At 40.2% G+C, this 18,516-nt stretch overlaps 1 protein-coding gene across 1 annotated transcript in view; it reads right to left on the reverse strand.

Moving 5' to 3' along the window:
- The window catches only part of LOC136857672 (inosine-uridine preferring nucleoside hydrolase), a 78,739-nt gene that overhangs the window by 40,866 nt on the left and 19,357 nt on the right, over positions 1 to 18,516 (reverse strand). Inside the window, exon 2 of the mRNA XM_067136507.2 lies at positions 2,304 to 2,526. Within this exon, the coding sequence (XP_066992608.1) occupies positions 2,304 to 2,526 (223 nt within the window). The remainder of the gene's footprint in view (positions 1 to 2,303; positions 2,527 to 18,516) is intronic.

Here is an 18,516-nt window from a genome sequence, read left to right on the forward strand (position 1 = left end):
ACAACGCCAGGAACAGCCATCGCTTCGTTGCCTTCCTTCATTTTCCTTCTTCTGTGTTGCTCTGGTACAAGCCTCGTGTAGACCTTCACTCTGTGAACCGCCGGCAGCTCACTTCTGCAGTGAAGTCATCTACAGTATTTATTTGTTACGTGCGTGTTATTAGGCTTTAAATCAGTGCGTACTTGTCTTGTGTTGAGTGAGAGTTGGTTGTATATTGCATAGTATTTGTGTGTGTTCTATCTTTTTATTATTTTCGTACAGTAGAGAAGTTGTTACTGAAGATTTTGGTATTGTCGTGTGCAGCGATACGTCATGGCATAACCTGTACTGATAAAAACATTTGCCGTGTCTTTTATTTGTGCTTGGTTTTATTATTTAGCTGTTATTTCTTAAGCGCAATTTAATTTTACCACTTTTTACGAGCGCATTTAATTTTTACTATTGTTTTTGTGAGCTATACGTCAGCACAGTAGTACCTCGCGTTGCCTAGGGTAATTTATTAAATTCTATTAAATGCGTCCCTCACGCCTCGAGCCCATAAACAATATTATTTTTCTATTTTCTGCCCCAGTTTGCCTTACACTTCAATATTGAGGTTTTTTTATGAGCCGTAGTTTACCTCTGATTCCGTACAAACCAAAAATAGCCCCTGTCAAACCCCCGTCCCCTTTATTTCATAAAAGTAATTTGTAAGTTAGTTTCTTCCGCTTTTTATCTTGAACTTAAATACTGAGTTTCACAAATTTATGTGCCGCCATTTTCTCATGATGGTGTTAAAACCAGAGCCGTTCGACATGGCAACCCTGTTGTCATAAGAGCAATACTATTTTCTTAACATGGAATGAACTATGGTAGATCTACCGATACGAGGCTGGCGTATTTGAGCACCTTCAAATACCACTGGACTGAGCTAGGATCGAACCTGCCAGGCTGGGTTCAGAAAGTCGTACCGTCTGAGCTACTCAGCTCGACCATGTCTGTTAATATTGAGCACAGAATAAATCAAATACGAATATTTAAATATTTTTTCTTGCTATTATAGTGTTAATTATATACTGTACTCCAATCAAATTTCGTTGATAATGGTGCGAGGAAAGCTTCGTAGTCACAATCGAACGTCACTGCTCCTGCGCCGTGCCGAATTTTTTCACTACCGGTATCTCGCTTGACTGTTACGTACCCTTGTCTGCGTTTCAGCGAAACCAAAGCCACACTGGACTGGTCTTAACGGGCGCCCATCTGCGCAACTCTGGTTTAGAGGGTAACTCCTAATTAAGCGAATGTGGGTTCGTTTTACAATCTTGAAGGTGATACAGAAATGATATATAATTACCAAAGTTCTCGTCTGAAAACATTTCGAACGTGATTGTTGAGTCAATTAAAATACCGTATGTTAAATATAGAATTTACCAGTCCCATACTCTGCCGAAATGAGGCTGTCCCGTGACTGGCAAAGGAAGTCGGAATGTTGCGGCTAGTGGAATAATAATAATAATAATAATAATAATAATAATAATAATAATAATAATAATAATAATAATAATAATAATAATAATTTTGTGTGGCTTTTGCCAGCCTGGTACACGCAGCTCTTGTAAGGCAGATCCTCCGGCGAACGTGGAAGGCTGCTGCAAGAATGTTGGGAACGGCATAGACGCTCAATTACCGAGCCAAGGGAATTAACCGCTTACGGTTAATATCTCTCGACCCCGTCGGGAATCGAACCCGAGGACCAAATGCCAAGATGCTGACCTCTTAGCCATGGAGCTGGACGCCGAAGGGTGATGATATCGGGCAAAGAAGGCAAATTGAAGACTCACTTTATCCAAAGATGAAGGAAGGTTGAGCAGGAATGATGGCCGATACCTACGGAAGTCTGCTGCAAGTAAGTGAATCTGGAAGCTGGGATCTCGATATCATCATTCACATTCCCATGTGTCCCTGGTGTAATATTACTGGTACTTTTCAAGGGCCCTTAATAGACTAAATGCACCTTGGGGGAGGGAGGTTGCATTGCAAATTCACTAAACATTTCTTGGCCAACATTTCTGTCATTCTATCACTTGACTGAAGGGAATTACGGGATTTTTTCCCCTAGCTTCAAGAACCCGGTAATCTCGTTGTCTTGCCCTTTAAATCAAAGGAAATTACAGGAACCTTTTGTCCCTACCGTCAAGGATCTGTTAATCCCGTTGTCTTGCACTTTAAATCAAGAGTCACTACCACATAGCTTCCAAAACTAAGTAATAATTAATGCCATCTCTTCATATCATTCTTTTAGGCAGGAAATTAAAAAAACTTACATCTAGACGGCCAGCAGTCTTCAGAGTCTTCAACACATTGTTCACGACATTGTCAAGAGCGGTGTTGCCATGAACGCAGGTAATCGCTACCACCTTCAGATTGGGGTTTCGCTTCTCCTCTCCAAGCGCGAGGAGAATGGCAATAGCATCGTCCGCTCCAGCGTCCACATCGAGTACTAAGTAGGTGGTTCCGGACGAAACTGTCTGCGGAGTGGTAGGGAGGCTGTGGGCAAAGAAACATCGAAATAGAATATGGTGCGCCAGTAGCTCATTATAACTAAACGGACAACGGATCGGAAAATCCTAAATACAGATCTGTTCAAATTATTAGACTCAACAGGCAGATCAAGCAATTTTTTTACTTCTCTTCCCAAAATCACGTTTAAAAACATATTTATATTGACAAAACTAGTATTTTAGCATAACATCAGTCCCTTGCATAAGTTGTTTGCTGTTTGGAGGTATCTCCAGTTAATCTAGCCCACTTTTGTTATTCATCACACCAACTTCTTAACTTCATACATAAAAATTAATCAACCTACAAATTACTACTACATCATTACAATTAAATCCCTGAATACAACAGAGCATTTTAGTAATTTGTGTGGTACTCTTTGCATTGAATGACACTCTTTAGCCGTTTTGGCATGCTTTTCATAAGATTTACGCACATATCCTTCAGTTCCACATCCGTATACCACAGACTGTTTATTTCTGCTACAAGCTGATGTTTGTTGGCTACGTTCTTTTTCATCATCATGTGTTTCATGAAGCTCCATACATTTTCTATTGGATTCACGTCCGAGCTCTTGCCCGGCCATGGTTGAATGCTGATATCCTTGCCCTTTAAAAATTTTGTGACACTTTTGGCCTTATGACAGGGTGCACTATCATGCATGAATATGAAAGAGCCATCTTCAAACCATTCTTCGGCCTGAGGAAGGAGTTGTTCTTCAAGAACCCGTTTGTAATTGTCCTGTTTCATTGTCCCCTCTATAGTTTGAATTCATCCAGGCCCATAGATGGACATCACGCCCCACACCATCACTGCAGTTGGGTGTTTCACAGTCTGTTGTATGCACTCCAACTTGTATTCCTCTCCGCGTCGACGAAGTACATATCTTCAACATTTTTCAGAAATGCTGAAATACGACTCATCACTAAAACACACTTTCTCCCATTCATCAGACCAGTGTTGAAGTCCTTTTGTCCATTCTATACGTGAATGTGCCATTGATGGGGTGATCTTCGCTTTCTTCCTTGGTCTGCATGATTTGATGCCCTCACTACACAGGATCCTCCGGACACTTCCAGGAGGAACAACTGCTCCATAACCCGCTATTTTAATGCTCAAGTCCTTAGAAATGCATCTTCTATTGAGAAGAGCCAAATTTTTTAGTGTTCTAATGCCTCGTGGGGAAAAACTTGTTCGCCCACAATTTCCCACTCTATTTTGATGATAAGTTGTATTCTTCCTCAATTCTACACTAATTCTACTCACTGATTTTTAACTTAAAAACACTTTATGTGCAATTTGCCTCTATGAATACTTTCCTTCACTCAGCAGAGCATTGACAACTGCAACTTTACATGGCGAAGTGTCTTTGCCTTTCCCCATTATCAAAAAACAATCCGATTATACGGTACACAGCACTAGAAGTTGTAAAGAAACAACTGATTGAATAAAACTCTAGGAGATCACTTCAAAATTAATGGTTAGAGATAGCTACACTTCCCTAGCAACAATACAATCCATCAACAATGGCCATAGCTACACTATTTTCAGAAGCAAGAATCCAACTGCTACTTGCAGTCACAGAGCAGGCAATGACACTCCCTCAAAAACAAAACAGTTGAAGGTCAAAACAGAGTTGACTACAGCTTGATGCATTCATAAACTGTGTGGGAACTGATGTTGCACATGTTCACCAATAATCTGACAAGAAAAGTCCCTTTTATGAAGAGGTATCTTAAATATATTTCAAAATAGCATGAATTTGTCTGTTGAGTCTAATATTCTATTAATCCTGAGACATGTTGCAGATTTTTGTACAACGGCGGTGATGTTGCTTTTAAGGTGATTTACTGTTCTGCATATAAAATGCACTGAAGGTTCATAATATATTGAACGCAGGTAATGGACCTAACAGTTATAAATTAAACTATACAGAGTAACAATATTGTGAGATGGACAGCAGACAGCGTTGTGATGATGAACGGGATGAAAATTCAGGTAGTAAGTTTCACCAGTTTCATGTCGGTTTTAATTACTGAATGGATGGGGTGAATAATGTACGTTACAGGGATCACTGTAAGTACTTCAGAGTTAGTATAAAGAAAGTTCATTATTGGGGAAATCACATAAATGAGGTTGTAAAGAAAGGTTACATATCTCTTCATATGTTATGAGAGTGTTCAAGGGTTGTAGTCAGGATGCAAAGGAGAGGGCATATGTCTCTGGTAAATCCCAGTTAAAGTACAGTTCCAAGTGTATGGGAACCACACCAGCATTATTTAATGCGAGAACTGGAATAGATCCAAAGGAAAGCAACACAATTTTTGTGAATGATTTCCAAAAAATGCAGTGTTACAAAAATGTGCAAACTTTTGGCTGGGTAGACTTGGAATTAAGGAGATGAGCAGCTTGACTAAGTGGGAAATTCCAAGCTGTCGTTGGAGAGATTGTGTGGAATGACAGTTATGGAGTGGCGCTTTTAAAGGTAGGAGATGGAGATAAAGTTGTAATTTAAGATTCCAAATTGAAGCAAATATTTATTTTTAGGATGAGGAATTTGGAATTGGAACAATTTGCCAAGGTAAATGTTCAATAAATTTCCAAATTCTTTGAAATTGTTTAAGAAAAGATTAAGCAAACAACTGATAGAGAATCTTCCACCTGGGCGACAGCCCTAAATGATTGATTTGATTTTTGATTTGAGACACTATAGAGTTGGAGTCTGACATTGGAGCGGCGAAAGCATTAACTACGAAGTACGCTGCGTTGTCATAGTTACTTCCACCTGCGGCATATCGCCCTTTCATACCGGCTGAGTGTTTAATAAAAACATGCAGGCCTAATGCAATTGAATGAACTTTGACCCGTTCCTAAGCTCGTGCTAATAATTCCAGCATTTAAGACAGAACACGCCATTGCCGATAAAGATGAGATTTCATAATCACCAACAAAATCATCAGTTTCTGACAATAACCTCAACAAATGCACACTTCAATACAGAATAGAACTGATTAACATACAAAAAATAAACTAACAACAAAAATAATATTCAGAAAACAAACATGTGAATACATTAAGCAGCAACACAAACACAAACACAGTACCACTCACAGGGCAAGCCAACCCACGAGGCGATAGGTTTCTTAAAAGTGGCATCTCCGTTATCGTTGCAATAGCAAGAGACCATTTTCGAGCAACGTTAGTCAACTTTTTCTCGCCGGTGGCGCTAAACGTCAGACTTCAACTGTCGTGGGCCGTAATATAGACATGATCACACCCCACTGTTACTGTTCATGCTCCTTTGTGTTCAAAGCAGTAGCGTCTCGTGTATAAGATTACAGGAGCACGCGAACACCCACATTATTTCGGCGATATTACATACATACATACATACATACATACATACATACATACATACATACATACATACATACATACATACATACATACATACATACATACATACATACATACATACATCATTATAGACCGTTATGCCTTTCGGCGTTCAGTCTGCAAGCCTCTATGAATTTACTAAATGTCGCCACAATCCTCTATTTACAACTAGTGCTGTAGCCTCATTTAGTTCTATACCTCTTATCTTTAAATCGTTAGAAACTGAGTCTAACCATCGTCGTCTTGGTCTCCCTCTACATCTCTTACCCTCCATAACAGAGCCCATTAATCTCCTAGGTAACCTATCCTGCTCCATTAGCCTCACATGACCCCACCACCGAAGCCGGTTTATGCGTTCAGCTTCATCCATCGAATTCATTCGTAACTTAGCCTTTATCTCCTCATTCCGAGTACTCTCCTGTCATTGTTCCCACCTATTTGTACCAGGAATCATTCTCGCTACTTTCATGTCTGTTACTTCTAACTTATGAATAAGATAGCCTGAGTCCACCCAGCTTTCGCTCCCTTAAAGCAAAGTTGGTCCGAAAACAGACCGATGTAAAGGTAGTTTCGTTCGGGAGCTGGTTTCCTTTTTACAGAATACTGCTTATCGCATCTGTGAGCTAACTGTATTAGCTTTACTGCACCTTGATTCAATCTCATTTACTATATTACCATCTTGGAAGAACACACGTCCTAAATACTTGAGATTATCTACCTCTTCCAGCTTTGTATCAACAATCTGACATTCAATTCTGTTGAATTTTTTATCTACTAACATCAGTTTAAGTCTTCGATAGGCTAATTTTCATACCATACTCATTGCATCTATTTCCAAATTGCAAGAAATAAGACTGCAGACTTTCGGTACAGTCTGCCATTAAGACCAAGTCGTCAGCATGGGCCAGACTGCTTACTACATTTCCACCTAACTGCCACTTTATATCTTTCAGCTGATGATCCATGTAAATTACGAACAACACAGGTGAAAGCTTACATTTAATAATTATTTTGCTAAAACGACATTTCAATACCATTTGAGTGATCCAGTTGTTAGTTTAAATGTCCGTTTCCGCTATTCAAGCATTCAACTGTAACGCTCCCATCACAAGCGAGTGAAGACTACAAAGTTTGGCAGTCTGCATAACTGGGTTGTGTATGGAGAACGTACAAGTGAGTACTAGCGCCAAATGTGGCGAAACAGTGAGGTAGCGAGTAGGCCATGCTGGTTTAACTAACGAATGACTCTGGTGTTCATTCACGGAAAGATTTGTTGCTTTTCTGTATAATAGTATAATGTAACACATCTAGAGGCAATATGGAACGTCCTCGTCATGCTAAAATACACTGTTGTGTTCTGAACTGCTATAATTCAGAACGTTATAGCGATCCTAGTGTAAAGTTTTCTGTATTCAATATCAATACGAAAAAGAAAGGAGACAAAAGTGGATATTGGCAGTGAACCGAATGAAGTAATTTACACCTTGAGAATATATTGGTGTAATAAAGTCTTAAAGGAAGTTATTGAATATTGTTTCTTGGGTAGTAAAATAACTAACGATGGCAGAAGTAAGGAGGACATAAAATGCAGGCTAGTACAAGCAAGGAAGGCCTTTCATAAGAAAAGAAATTTGCTCACTTCGAATATTGATATAGGAATTACAAAAGTGATTTCGAAGACTTTCTTTTGGAGCGTGGCATTGTATGGAAGTGAAAAATGGACGATAACTCGCCCAGAAAGAAAGAGAATAGAAGCGTTTGAAATGCGGTGTTACAGAAGAATGCTGAAGATGAGATGGATAGATCGAATCACGAATGAAGAGATACTGAATCGAATTGGTGAGAGGAGATCGATTTGGCTAAATTTGACGAGAAGAAGAGATAGAATGATAGGACACATCTTAAGACACCCAGACTTGTTCAGTTGGTTTTTGAAGGAAGTGTAGGTGGTAAGAACGGTAGGGGTAGACCAAGGTATGAATATGACAAGCCGATTAGAGAAGATGTAGGGTTCAGCAGTTATGTAGAAATGAAAGGGTTAGCACAGGATAGGGTGGCATGGAGCGCTACATCAAACCAGTCTATGGACTGATGACCCAAACAACAACACGTCATTATTACAGCAGACATTAATAACGTCACGTAAATTCCTTGTCCTTGTTTATTACAACGCAAAATTCATTCAATCTGATAATTAATTTTGTGCAGATTCCAGATTTCACTCTTCCTGGAAATAAATCCGAATTCTTTCCTGCGAAAAATATTAAGGGGAATTAGACTGCGTTTTGCAACTTTTTCAGTTTTGATTCTAGTTAGTGATTTTTGCCAGGCTGAGTGGCTTAGACGGTTGAGGAGCTGGCTTTCTGACCCCAACTTGGCAGGTTCGATCCTGGCTCAGTCTGGTGGTATTTGAAGGTGTTCAAATACGTCGGCCTCGTGTAGGTATATTTACCAGCACGTAAAGGAACTCCCGAGGGACAAAATTCCGACACGTTGGCCTCTGCGATAACCATAAAAGTAGTTACAACAATTGGCTTAACGTCGCACCGACACAGATAGGTGTTACGGCGACGATGGGATTGGAAAGGCCTAGGAGTGGAAAGTGGCCTTTGCCTTAAATAAGGTACAGCCCCAGCATTTGCCTGGTGTGAAAATGGGAAACTACGGAATACCATCTTCAGGGCTGTCAACAGTGGGGCTCGAACCCACTATCTCCCGGATGCAAGCTCGCAGCTGTGTGGTCTAGTGTTGACTACTGAGTGTATGATTTCATACATATATATTGCAAGTTGCTTTACGTCGCAGCGACACAGATAGGTCTTATGGCGACGATGGGACAGGAAAGGGTTAGGAATTGGAAGGAAGCGGCCGTGACCTTAATTAGGGTACAGCCCCATCATTTGCCTGGTGCGAAAATGGGAAACCGCGGAAAACCATCTTCAGGACTGCCGACAGTGAGGTTCGATCCCACTAACCCCCGAATACTGGATACTGGCCGCACTTAAGCGACTGCAGCTATCGACCTCGGTGAGTGTATGATTCGAAGCAGTGTATCGATTCATTCAAGTGCCCGAGTGAATCGATTCGCAGGATACACACAGTGCCATGGCATACTGAAAGAATCGTACGCCATAACGGACTCCCGTTCTCCGCCCATTTGAAAATAATTGCATTTACTCTCCTCTTCGTACAGAAAGGTTTAAATAATAAATGGATTTATTGGCAGTATTAAAAAAGGTAATCGAAACATAATTCTAAAATAGCTAGTAAGTTATTTATTAGTTTAATGAATCTTAGTATTATAACTTAGTTGACATTTGACAATTAATTCAACGCGACTCTAGCCTACCCTATGACTATGTGTCATGCTCATGACCACTCAAAATTACCTATTTTACATTGGGAAGAACGGCTGAGTATTCTCTCACCGGTGCACGTGGACAGTGAGTAAGTGAGCCGATTGACGCAGTAACTTAACCAAAAGTATGTTGGATCAGCGAACCAGTGGACTACTGTACATAACGTTTTTATACATTTTTATTTGTTTAACTTGTTTACATTTAATATGTAGGCTACTTATTATGAACACAAGTATTTCAGAGAACTGTAGAGAACCATAAGTTAGTGTATAAAATTTGAGTTATGACAATTATTATTATTATTATTATTATTATTATTATTATTATTATTATTATTATTATTATTATTATTATTATTATTATTACTATTATTATTGTTGTTGTTGTTGTTGTTGTAGCGGAGGTACACCCGCCCCGTGCATTTAAGACTAGCGCGTTATAGAAGGCTATCTATAACAGAAAATCTGAAACATTTCGGAAATAGTTTGAACATATCTCGACAGATGTCGCTACTATCAACTTATGTGCGACCTCTGAGGTGAAGATGAACAATTAATGTTTAAAGTAATTTTGTTCCTAAACTGAATTTTTTATTGATTGTTTTTGGTATTCTAAAATTATCAACACTTTTGTCTGTTCCCGCCAACTTAATATGTTCACCAGTAAGAAAATGTGTACATTTATTTAAGTAACCAATCACTGCTTTTTATATTTATTGGATTGTCCAATGAAAATTGGGGGTGTGTCAGGGTTTCGACCCGGAGAAATCTGCAACCTTCCTCTCCGCTATAAAAGCTGGGACATTTCGGGCCATGTTGTCTTTGTGATCGCTCCAGTCTAGAGTGTGTACGTACCGGAGGCAGGGGGGAAGGCTGCCTCGTCCATCTTCGGATGGCCCATCAGCTCAAGGTAATGGCAAACCGTTTATAAACATGTAATAGTCTCTGAAAGATAGTCCAAGGGGAAGGTTCCAAATTTTAGTAACTCAACTTTTATTTCCTCAATGTAAATTTCAAATCTCAAATCTAAATTTCAAGTAAGTCTGAGGACTCTAGTCTAAACAGGGGATAAAGAGCGATACCCTCTTGTATTCCCCTTCAACTTGGTGACGAGGTGACTATGATTTTGTAACCTTTGAAATCTATCTCGTAATTCTGTAACTTAAATATTTTTCTCCATCTCCGTAGTCACCTCCGTAGTATGGGTTTAGCATTGTAATGTCGGGCCATGAGCCCACATAGGGTTTTAAGCATTTTCATGTGAATTTCAAGGAGTGCAAGTGTCGCCTCTTAACCTTTTGATTTTCGGCCAGTAACTTTAACCTTTCGCTTTTACCAAAGGCCACGAAGTATGAGTACTTGTTACCTCTGTTAAAGTCAATTTCATTCTTTTACTTTTAAGGTAAATCAGACTGTTGAGCATATAAGCTAGTGTTTACTGTTTGGTTTTGTTAAATGTATACTTAAACCGGATTAAAATAAACCTTGTTTAAATTGATTTGGGGAAAACGGCCTTTTATAGGCCTGGAACTTGTAATTTTGTAGAATAGTTTCCTAGGAAGTAATTGTGTAAAGACGCTCGTCCTACTGGTGTAAAAATTGGGAGATCCGTCTCCTTGACTGTTGGTTGAAAGAAGCAGTAGTGCTCATGTAAAATTTGTAATTAGGGAGCTTCAACTCAAGCTTACGAGATGAACTCTTGTATCTGACTAATTGTTATTTTCTAACCCGGTTTAAAATTCGAGAAGAAACAAAATAGGCCTATATAAGGAAGAAATATACATTTTAAAGTTTTAAATTAATCTTCCGCCTTATATATCCACACATTCATGCCCGCACCTTCTCTCGCCTCTCTGTTCCACAAAAACACGGTAACAATTATTATTATCTATGTAAATAACATCGTAACGACCATGTGTCTGTACATTGACTATTTTGGCAAAATTTCCGTACAGTTATCCGTTTCAGGTAAAACAAGTCCCACCGGACTTAACGCAAGAGCGGGTGCGTGTAAAGCGTATTTCTTACAACTTGAAAACTACTGAAGATATTTGAACCAAACTTTATACACTGACTGATAGAGCAAATGCAACACCAAGAAGGAGTGGTTCGAAAGGGATGAAAGTTGGGGAAAAAAACAGAGACGGCACGGACGAATAATTGATGTTTATTTTAAACCGATATGCAGGTTACACAATGCGCACGGCATCGACTCAGTAGGATGTAGGACCACCGCGAGCGGCGATGCACGCAGAAACACGTCGAGGTACAGAGTCAATAAGAGTGCGGATGGTGTCCTGAGGGATGGTTCTCCGTTCTCTGTCAACCATTTGCCACAGTTGGTCGTCCGTACGAGGCTGGGGCAGAGTTTGCAAACGGCGTCCAATGAGATCCCACACGTGTTCGATTGGTGAGAGATCCGGAGAGTACGCTAGCCACGGAAGCATCTGTACACCTCGTAGAGCCTGTTGGGAGATGCGAGCAGTGTGTGGGCGGGCATTATCCTGCTGAAACAGAGCATTGGGCAGCCCCTGAAGGTACGGGAGTGCCACCGGCCGCAGCACATGCTGCACGTAGCGGTGGGCATTTAACGTGCCTTGAATACGCACTAGAGGTGACGTGGAATCATACGCAATAGCGCCCCAAACCATGATGCCGCGTTTGTCTAGCGGTAGGGCGCTCCACAGTTACTGCCGGATTTGACCTTTCTCCACGCCGACGCCACACTCGTCTGCGTTGACTATCACTGACAGGACAGAAGCGTGACTCATCGGAGAACACGACGTTCCGCCATTCCCTCATCCAAGTCGCTCTAGCCCGGCACCATGCCAGGCGTGCACGTCTATGCTGTGGAGTCAATGGTAGTCTTCTGAGCGGACGCTGGGAGTGTAGGCCTCCTTCAACCAATCGACGGGAAATTGTTCTGGTCGATATTGGAACAGCCAGGGTGTCTTGCACATGCTGAAGAATGGCGGTTGACGTAGCGTGCGGGGCTGCCACCGCTTGGCGGCGGATGCGCCGATCCTCGCGTGCTGACGTCACTCGGGCTGCGCCTGGACCCCTCGCACGTGCCACATGTCCCTGCGCCAACCATCTTCGCCACAGGCGCTGCACCGTGGACACATCCCTATGGGTATCGGCTGCGATTTGACGAAGCGACCAACCTGCCCTTCTCAGCCCGATCACCATACCCCTCGTAAAGTCGTCTGTCTGCTGGAAATGCCTCCGTTGACGGCGGCCTGGCATTCTTAGCTATACACGTGTCCTGTGGCACACGACAACACGTTCTACAATGACTGTCGGCTGAGAAATCACGGTACGAAGTGGGCCATTCGCCAACGCCGTGTCCCATTTATCGTTCGCTACGTGCGCAGCACAGCGGCGCATTTCACATCATGAGCATACCTCAGTGACATCAGTCTACCCTGCAATTGGCATAAAGTTCTGACCACTCCTTCTTGGTGTTGCATTTGCTCTGTCAGTCAGTGTATTTAGCATTCACCTGTCCAAGGGCAGGTTTTGAGGTCAATACTATTTCAAATTCCCGGAATGGACTGGGGTTTTATAGGGAACCGAAATGGTGATTTTACTCTCCAACAATATATAAAGTACAAGATCAAACTGACTGGAAATCGACCAAACTTGATGGAAATCCAACTCTAATTTTTTTCTCATGTGCATGTTTCAACAAGAGGATTAATAAGGGAGTTATCATGAAAGGTCTGTTTCTCAGGCTAAGTCCAGCGGACATAGCCCAAGGTCTGTTTCTCAGGCTAAGTCCAGCGGACATAGCCCAAAAGGTGTTATACGTGGAGCAGATTCCTTATTTATCTTCATAAATCATATCGTAACGAGGATGTGTCTGTGCATTGACTATTTTGGCGAAATTTTCGTACAGCTTTCCGTTTAAGGGGTAATAATGACAATCTGCACATATTTTAGCTATAGTTTCCTGAAAGTCCTAAATTTTAACCCCCTCGCCCAAAATCAAGATTGCCTCACAATCTGCCACACGAGTTGGAAAATTGAAATTAAGCAAAATTATACATTCTAGCCGGTAACGTACGGAAAACTTCCAAGATCTTTAATTTTTTTACTTTTTATACCGAAGAATATCGAAATATGGTGGCAATTTAATGACAGTTCAAACCTTCGTTTCGAGGTATTGCGCGGCTAAACAGCAAGTCCTATCACAAACGGATGACACAATCTCCGTTCAATTTGGAGTGATCTACAACTTTGGTCCTGTGATATTTTGTCGTCCCTCTCTGTCCCTTATAGGGTAGATTTGGCTGTATATTTCGATTGTTCGTAAATTTTGTGCATATTACACGTATATTACTTATATTGACACACATATAGGAAAGATAGTCATCGAATTTGGCACGCACATTTACACAACCAATGGCTATATGGGAACCAAATTTAATGATTCTATCTTCCACATAAGTATGTGAAAGATAATGTAAAATATTGAAAATGTACCCAAATTTCACCCCATTCAAATATCGTAACTGAATTGAACCCATAAATATGGGAGATACGAGAAAATATTTTAAGATCAAACATGTAGAGCGATGAAAGAGACGTCTGAGGGTGCAAACTGTTGGTATGATGTACCGTTAAGGAGCAGTAAATCGCGAAATGAAGGCTTGCACTTACAAACGTGTCCATGCTTATCTGTCGTCTATACGAATATAATCGTAACGACCGTCTGTCTGTAAATTTGGCAGAATTTCCGTACAGTTATCCGTTTCAGGTGTAATAATGACCATCTGCATATCTCTTAGCTTTGGTGTCTGTCTGTTTGATTGTATGAGTCCTTATAACTTGAAAACTACTGAATATATTTCTACCAAACTTGATATTTAGAATCCACCTGTTCTTGAGTAGGTTTTAGGGCCAATATTATTTCTGAATACCTACATTTACTGGGGGTTTATCCGAAACCGGAACCATGATTTTGCACTCCCTCAAAATATGCACATGCGAAATTAATGGAAATCGACAATCCTTAATGGAAATCTATTTCTAAAACTTTCTTTCTCATGTGACTTTTTCGACAGGAGGAGTAATAAGTGAGATATCATGAACGGTCGGTTTTTCAGGTTAAGTCCAGTGGACATAGCCCAAAACGTGTTGTACGTGGAGCAGATTCCTTATCTATCTATGTAAATAAAATCGTAACGACTGTGTGTGCCCGTGCATTGACTATTTTGGTGAAATTTTCGTAGGTACAGCTAACCGTTTGAGGGGTAATAATGACCATCTGCATATTTTTGGTTTAGTTTCCTGAAAGTCCTAATTTTTACTCTCCTCACCCAAAACCCAGATTGCGGCATAATCTGCCAGACGAGCGAGAAAATTTGGCAAAATTATACGTTTTAGCCTGTAACGGACGGAAAATTTCCTAGATCTTTAAATTTTTCACTTTTTATCATCGAAGAATATCGAAATATGGAGTCAATAGGTGCAGACCTTCGTTTCGAGGTATTTCGTGGGATAAACAGAGAGTCCTATGACATAACGGATGGCACAATCTCCGTTGAATTTGGAGTGATCTTCAACCTTGGTCTTATGACTTTTTGTCGTATCTGTATCCCTTATGCGTTAGATTCATCTCTGTTTCTCGATTTTAAGTAAATATGGCCTTTTTATCTGCATAATTCATACTTTCAATCACTTACAGGAAAGATAGAATCATCAAACTCTAGCCAAATGCTATGTCACATAATTATCCCAAAAGTAATGCAATGCAAGATAATCTTACACAAATTTCAACCTATTCAACGTTTCTAACTCAATCTGACCCATGAATAGATGAGATGCGAGAAAATATCATAGGACCAGCCATTTAGGCCGGTAAATACTGCGTCTTATGGTACAATCCTTTGTCGATATGACGTACCGTTTAGCAACAGTTAATCTGTAAATGAAGGTCTGCAATATTGTAAACATGCATATACTTTCGTATGTCGATCTATATACGATGTCGATTTGTAGCGATCGAGAAAGGGTGTGTCTGCTATTGTAATCAGTACTCCCCACACCGACTTTGACTGGCAGTAGAAATGGGGTCCTTCTCCAACTCCTGGCATTAGTAAGGTGGGCCTACCATTGTAATGAATAATTCACTTCTCGATTTGACTTGCAGAAGACAAGGGATTATGCAATTTTGTTCAAAACTCCCTTACCCGATTGCGTTTGGTTGAAGGTAAGGGCGCCCGCCATTATAAACAAATGTACCCATCTAAAATGTGACTAGCATTAGGCATAGTGGCCTGCTATTTTAACTGAAACTCACCAACTCTGTGTGACTGGCAGTAAGCTGACTGGCATAAGGAAAAAGGGCCTGTCAATATAATGATAACTGCATAGCTCAATTTTTACTGGTGGTAGGGAAGTTGCCTGCCATTATATTAAAAACTTCTCAGCTGTTATCTGTCTGGAAGTAGGAAAAGGGGCCTGCCATTATAACGAAAACTCCCCAAATCGATTGTGACCGCGCAGTAGGCAATGGGGCCGGCAATTATAATGTAAACTTCCCAACTCGATTGCGAATGGCAGTAGGCAAGTGAGACTGCCGTTATCATCACAACTCCGTAACCCACACTTTACATTGGAAACAACGTATGGGTGCCTCCCCATGCTATTTCTCGGATAACGCTTAGAGACATGCAATTTTAAAACAATCGTATTTACTGCACGCACAGTATTACTTCGATATCTGCAACAATGCAGAATAACGTAGCGAAGCACGTGTACATCTGCAAGTTGTTATTATTATTATTATTATTATTATTATTATTATTATTATTATTATTATTATTATTATTATTATTATTATTATTATTATTATTCGGTACCTATTGTTTGTACTGTAACTCAATAAGGAAGTATTGATGAACCGGAGAGGTAATTTTATATGCATTTTGTTTTCAATGTAGGCTACTTATTGTGAACACAGATATTTTTACATCTACTCTAATTCTGTACAATTACAGTATTTACTGTAGTTGTTACTTTCTAAGAACTGTGAAAAATCACACGTCTGTGTACAAAATTTGAGTTGTGTCGATTATTATTATTAATCCACAGAGCACCGTGCTGCTATCTTTATCGTAGTAGTGGGCAGTTTCTACGTAACAGCTGTCATCCGCCATCTTGCATCGCTAACCTTAGTGCTGCCCTCTTTAGCTACTTACCTTTGACGTGGACAATTTGAAACATTCTATTTGACAGCAGCCATCCTTAATCCACAGAGCACGGAGCTGCCCTCTTTAGCTACATACCTTTGAAATGTGGTGGCGGATAATTTGAAACATTCTATTTGAAATCTGCCATCTTAAATCAACAAAGCATCGTGCTGCATTCTTTAGGTACATACATTTAACATGTGGGGCGGTAATTTGATATTCTATCCAGATGCCATCTTTAATCTACTGAGCACCGTGCTGCTCTCTTTAGCTACATACCTTTGTATTGTGGTGGAGGATAATTTGAAAAAAAATTCCCTTAGCTATCATCATTAAACATTAGTGCATTGCCTCCGTAGCGTAACGGTTAGTGTTATTAGCTGCCGTTCTCGAGGGCCCGGGTTCGATTCCCGGTACTGCCAGAAATTTAAGAATGGCAGGAGGGCTGGTATGCGGTCGAAACGGTACATGCAGCTCACCTCCAATGGGGGTGTGCCTGAAAAGAGCTGCACCACCTCGGAATGAGGACACGAGTTTACTTTATTAGTGCATTCACGAACCTAACCTCTCATCTACTATGTTGAAGGAGACTATACGACACCTTCTCCACTTCCTCCTCCTCCTCTTCCGCCTCCTTCCGTACCTCCTCCTCTGTGAAGGCATAGCTTTATCGAACACGCATCGCGAAGGCAAGAGAGTTCAGCGATAACATTATTGTGCATGTTTAGACTTGCGGATTACAAAAGAAACATAATAAGACAGAAATCGATGTTGTTAACTTCAACATGTGATTAGAACATTGATTGATGTGTTCAGATCACTAACTAGAACCGAACACGGTACAACATGTGTTTAAAACATGTCAGGGGATACCTTTGTTCTAAGAAGATCAGATTGAAACATAACAAGACCAGAATCGATCGATGTTGTTAACTCCAACATGTGATTAGAACAATGATTGATGTGTTCAGATCACTAAACAAGTGATCAAGACTAGAAACGAACACTGTACAACATGTGTTTAGAACATGTCAGGGGATACCTTTGTTCTAAGAAGATTAGATTGAAAGATAACAAGACGAGAATCGATGCTGTTAACTTTAACACGTGATCAGAAAATTGATTGATGTGTTCAGATCACTAAACAAGTGATCAAGACTAGAACCGAACACTGTACAACATGTGTTTAGAACATGTCAGGGGATACCTTTGTTCTAAGATCAGATTGAAACATAACAAGACTAGAATCGATGCTGTTAACTTTAACATGTGATCAGAACATTGATTGATGTATTCAAAACACTAAATAAGTGATCAAGACTAGAATCGAACACTGTACAACATGTGTTTAGAACATGTCAGGGGATACCTTTGTTCTAAGATCAGATTGAAACATAGCAAGAATAAAATCGAACACTATACTCAATAAAACATATGATCAAAACATCGATTGATGTGTTTACAACATGTCTAGGGTATACCTTTGTTCTAAGAGAAAAAATAATAAGACTAGAATTCTGAACAGCTTGCGTAAGATAACGCTTGTTATAACCTCCTTTTCCTCTTCCTGCTCTGTCAAGGCATAGCTTTATCGAACATACAACGCGATCTTATGCATATCACGTAGCTAACTCGCTCAGTAAACGATATATAACTTCAGCGATTTTTACCTAGTGCGAAAATCAAAAACCATACTGTGTAGCTAACTCGCTCAGTAAACGATATAGCAACACTTCAATGATTTGCCTAGTGCGAAAAAAAATCACACTGTGCACATAATGCGTAGCTAACTCGCTCAGTAAAGGATATAGCAACACTTCAAATGATTTGCCTTGCCTAGTACGAAAATAAAAAATCCATACTGTGTAGCTAACTCGCTCAGTAAACGATATAGCAAGACTTCAAATGATTTGCCTAGTGTGAAAAATCAAAAACACACTGTGCACATACTGCGTAGCTCACTCGCTCAGTAAACGATATAGCAACACTTCAAATGATTTGCCTTGCCTAGTACGAAAATCAAAAAAC

This window comes from Anabrus simplex, chromosome 1, assembly GCF_040414725.1.
Source record: "Anabrus simplex isolate iqAnaSimp1 chromosome 1, ASM4041472v1, whole genome shotgun sequence".
Taxonomy (NCBI): domain Eukaryota; kingdom Metazoa; phylum Arthropoda; class Insecta; order Orthoptera; family Tettigoniidae; genus Anabrus; species Anabrus simplex.